The sequence below is a fragment of the Meleagris gallopavo genome, chromosome 9 (genome assembly GCF_000146605.3).
Source record: "Meleagris gallopavo isolate NT-WF06-2002-E0010 breed Aviagen turkey brand Nicholas breeding stock chromosome 9, Turkey_5.1, whole genome shotgun sequence".
Classification (NCBI taxonomy): domain Eukaryota; kingdom Metazoa; phylum Chordata; class Aves; order Galliformes; family Phasianidae; genus Meleagris; species Meleagris gallopavo.
This window is the reverse complement of record NC_015019.2, coordinates 12,225,373-12,230,331: the sequence shown is the minus strand read 5'-3', so window position 1 is coordinate 12,230,331 and position 4,959 is coordinate 12,225,373. Positions and strand designations below refer to the sequence as shown.

Genomic DNA, 4,959 nt, shown 5'->3' with positions numbered 1-4,959 from the left:
TTTTTTTACTCTGGGCAGTCATTTAATTGTATAGGATGAAAAAAAAAAAAAATGCTGATGAGCTGTAGAGGTTGCAGTACAGTACCAGAAAGCCCATCTGTCTTTTTTTATTAGGTTGAAGCTGTTAGATCCTTCAGCTTCAGCAAAGCTTATTTGGGACAGTGGTGCTGAAGTGTTTGAATTCCCCTTATAACTATTTGCTTGGGAGTCTCATTATGGCAGGATTTAATTAAAACAAACACAGTGGCTTGTACCTTCCTTAGAAACTTCTGATAATGCTTGCCATACATATGATTTGGAAATATTTTTGGAAAATTTTGCTTATTTTCTAAGGTGAAATTACTGAAGAAGAGTTGCTGAGAAGGCTGCACCAAGTTAAAGAAGGTCCGCCACAGCAAAACAGTGATGAGAATAGAGGTATATACAGTATTTGTGAAAACTCTTAACTTTAGCACCCCATACGGACCTTAACTTGAGTGCAGGAGTGGAACAAGTTAAACCTAGGCAGGTGCAAGGTGAGCTTTGCTTCAAAACTAAATGAACATTATGTCTGATATCTGCTGCAAAGATCAGTTTGGGACAGATTTCACCCATAACACGTCTGTTACTTGCAGCAAGCTGAAATTTCATTTAGGCTTCTTTTCTTTATCTGCTTTTTGGATTGTTTTCCTTCTTGACTTCTGCTCCCTTCTGGGGTGCTTTCTAGCAATTTTTGGGTTTTTTTTTTTTGTTCGTCGTCTTCCCTTCCAAGGGAATCTATTGTTTTTATTATCGCCTCTCTCATGAGGTTGGTGGAGAATTCTTGGAGTTTGCTGCTGGGGTTCATTCTTTAACTAATTTATAGCAACCAATGGGTTGCTATAAATCTGTTCTTCAAATGAAGACTCAGGACAAACTTATCATACTCTCTGCTTAGCAGTCACTAGATTGTTTGGAAAGAAAAACAGAGAATATTGGTGTGACACCTGAAATACAGCTTTCCATTTATTTACGATAAATAATGTGTAACTTTGATTTGGCTGCCGTGTGATGGCTGCAGCCTGTCTGTATGTATTAGAAAAAAAGTCCACTCCTGCTTCCTTACCAGAGTTCTGGTAGATAAGAATTGTGATGCTATTTGTGAAGTCACAATTACATTGGATAGAGTCAAGTGCTTCTAGACAGTTGCATTTTAAACTATAAGTAATTATTTTCTTGGAAAAGATCACTCCAAAATTAGCTCAGTACTCTAATTTTGGTAGTTCCTTGTCTTTTTTACAGGTGCAGAGTCCACAGAAGATGTTTCAAATGGAGATTCTATAATAGACTGGCTTAATTCAGTCCGACAGACTGGAAATACAACACGAAGTGGGCAGCGAGGAAACCAATCTTGGAGAGCCGTGAGCCGGACTAATCCAAATAGTGGTGACTTCAGATTCAGTTTGGAAATAAACGTCAACCGTAATAATGGGAACACAAATCCTGAAACTGAGAATGAGCCATCTGTAGAGCCTTCCAGTGGGGAAGATTTGGAAAACAGCCAAAGTGACTCTGAAATTCCAAGGTCTGAATCACCATCTGTAAGACAGCCTGGATCAGAAAGGAGCACTTCAGAAGAGTTAACTGAGGAAGCTTCTCCTAGAGGGCAGAGGAGAGCGAGAAGTAGGAGCCCAGAACAGCGGAGAACACGGGCTAGGACTGATAGAAGTAGGTCACCTATTAATCCAGTGAGTGAGGCTCCTCGCAGGTCTCATCACAATACATCATCTCAAACGTTTGACCATTCAGCAGTGAATGAAGCTGAGGGAAGCTCTAGAACTAGGCAGCATGTGACATTAAGGCAGCATGCAGTGGGGACTGAGATTCCTAGTGAAAATGCAGTTCTGTTTTCAGCCCCTGAAACAAGACCTGTTCCTCAAGCAGCAGGTTCTTCAGAAACTAATGGTGCCAGTGAGTCTGCAGCTCCTGGACAGAGGCCTCCTACCATAGTACTCGACCTCCAGGTGAGAAGAGTTCGTCCAGGAGAGTATCGGCAAAGGGACAGCATAGCCAACAGAACTCGGTCCCGGTCCCAGACTCCTAACAACACAGTCACTTATGAAAGTGAACGAGGAGGGTTTAGGCGTACGTTTTCACGTTCAGAGCGGGCTGGAGTGAGAACTTACGTCAGCACCATTAGGATTCCAATTCGTAGGATCTTAAATACAGGCTTAAGTGAGACTACATCGGTTGCAATTCAGACTATGCTAAGGCAGATAATGACAGGCTTTGGAGAGCTGAGTTACTTTATGTATAGTGATAGCGATGCAGATCCTAGTGGCCCAACTCCAAATCAGAATGTGGATGCTTCTGAGCCACAGAACGGAGGGGGTGGTAGTTCAAGCAATGAAAGTACAGATGTTAGCTCAGGGGAGGTGTTTGAAGGTAGTAATGAAGGTGGTTCAACATCTGGTGCCAGACGGGAAGGTCGGAATACGAGAGGATCGGTCACGTTTGAAGAAAGTGGTTCTTTACCATTCCTTAGCCTAGCACAGTTTTTCCTACTAAATGAAGATGATGATGACCAACCAAGAGGACTCACCAAAGAACAAATTGACAACCTAGCAATGAGGAATTTCGGTGAGAGTGATGCTCTGAAAACGTGTAGTGTGTGTATTACAGAGTACACGGAAGGAAACAAGCTTCGTAAATTGCCTTGTTCCCACGAGTATCACGTCCACTGCATCGATCGCTGGTTATCAGAAAATTCCACTTGTCCCATTTGTCGCAGAGCAGTCTTAGCTTCTGGTAACAGAGAGAGTGTTGTCTAAATGAGATCTGAATTTATGGCTAAGCAGCTAGTGTAATAGTGATGGGCAAAGAAGTCACTTCCTTTATGGCCACTTTTTGAGTGGTAACTCAATGTATAGTAATTACTTGGAATGAATCTTCCCCTCATGAAAGAATTTTCTCTGAATTCAAGCTTTTAAAATTGGAGTTAAGGTTTTCAAGATCTAGTCGGTTTGTGTGATGAATTTCATTTGTCCAAAGACATCTACTCACTTAAAAATACTTCTTTCTTTATGAAGAGTGCTAAGTTCTATCCCCTTACTCCTCCAGTCCAATAAACATTTTGTCCTCAACATTGTGCTTATGAGTAGTCTTTCTGGGAAGTCATCCCAGCTAAATGCGTCATAGAGGAGTCATAGAGGAATTTTTGCAAGAAATCCAACTGACTGAAAAAAAAAAAAAAAAAACTGAATTTAATTGCATACTTAAAAATACTTTTGATTTTCTTACTGGGTTAATATTGGACATGTCTGTGTAAATAACACTAATGTTAGCCCTTTCCCCATCACTATGGCACGCTGTAGGATGAGCTGTTAGCTTAATTGGGATATTTATCTTGTTGTGGAAATATAAGAATTGCCTATGCTTGTTTAAATAAAAAAAAAAAATCTGTTTTAAAATTGTAAAGCTTTTTTGTAGAAGCTCAGTACTTTTCCAATGCACTGTTGTATTAACGCATTAAGAATTAAAATTGTACCACGCTTAGAAATTGAGAATGCTTTTCATACAAAGCCCACCACAGAGAGAGCAAACTAAATACAAGAGAGCTGCTTTTGTGACTGTGTACCTGTCAAGAGCAGTGCATATCTGTACTATTTACGTGAACAACTACTGTAATATACAAGCAGTTGAATTGGACACTTAATTGCCTTTAAAAAATTGAAGCAAAATGTTTATAGCTGCAGTGTTTTGGCTCAGTAGTGCCACCCAAAAAGATGATTAAAAATTAGAAACTGTCCTAATGGTTGGTTATTCCTTTGTGTGGTAACTAATATGTAATAACGCAAACCAATGTGCACCAGTTCATTTGGTGACATGTATGCCCTATTTTTGTATTTTTACTGAAATTTTGAGGTAACCCTATGTAATTCTTCAGCAGACAAATACTGACAGTTTGGGATTTTTTTTTTTCCCCCACACCAGCTTCAACAATATTAGTAATTGCTGGATCTGTTTAGTGAACATGCTGATGTGTATCCACTGTTCATAGCCTGTGACTCAGGTGCTGCGAAGAAATAAGTATTAACTGGAAAATAGATTCATTATGAGAGTGCTAGATTAAATATGAAAACTATAACTGATTGCTGGAGTATATTTAATGTTAGTCTTAAGACTGGCTACACATTAAAAAAAAAATACACATCTTTATACTCCTATTGAAAAGACTGAAATCTTGAATTTAAAAATATTTGTGGCATATAGAAATAGAGAATCGGAAAATGTACTGCCACCTGGATGTGGTGGCCCTGCAAGAGCAGGGATTGGACCAGCTGGACTCAAAGGTCCTACCAACCACATCCAGTCTGGGATTCTGTACCTCAGCTATCATTGTGTCAAGGGGAAGTATCACTCCTCTTCAATGAGCCATCTTTGTTTTATTCTCTAGTGACTTTTTTTTTCTAGCCTGTATCTGCAACAAAGAAAGCAGTGTATTTTTAATCTTCAGAGTAGTAGTTCAAAAGGGATATGAACTGCTCTTGCTGGCTATATGGGAAATATTGCTTGCTCCTCAGATGACGAAACCAAAGCTGGCCTACCTTTTTTTCCTAATTAAAACACATTTTTGGTGTGTTATAGTGGTGGTTGCATAAAATATAGTCTCTGCTCTAAGCCATTTTAATGTCTCATCAGCTAGTTAAGGATTTCACAGCGTCCCAGAATTCCAAATTTTTTTTGTGTGTGCATTTCGTGGCGTTTGGCTTAGTGGGAAACCCTGACTGGCTATTGAGCTTGCTTTCCTCCTGTTGGGACACCATCTTGGCAGAGGGAATACATGCGGTGTCTTTTTTTTTTCTTTTACAGAATAAATAAGCTCATTCTCTTACTGTTTTTCCCTCTGATATGCATCTCTGTAAAATCGGAACTTAAATATTAATTTCAGGTGCTGGACTCTTATGAATGTGGGTAATACATTTGATGCCAAATCTTCCT

General features: G+C 39.5%; 1 protein-coding gene across 3 annotated transcripts in view; it reads left to right on the top strand.

The window, feature by feature from the left end:
• The window catches only part of RLIM (ring finger protein, LIM domain interacting), a 14,510-nt gene extending 10,326 nt beyond the window's left edge, over positions 1-4,184 (top strand). For 2 of the 3 annotated variants that reach the window (XM_010715353.3, XM_010715352.2), the window contains 2 exons: positions 334-417; positions 1,261-4,184. In XM_010715353.3, the coding sequence (XP_010713655.1) occupies positions 334-417; positions 1,261-2,789 (1,613 nt within the window). In that variant the 3' untranslated portion in view covers positions 2,790-4,184. The remainder of the gene's footprint in view (positions 1-333; positions 418-1,260) is intronic. The other variant, XM_031554676.1, reaches the window with a different exon arrangement.
• The last annotated feature ends 775 nt before the right edge of the window (positions 4,185-4,959 follow it).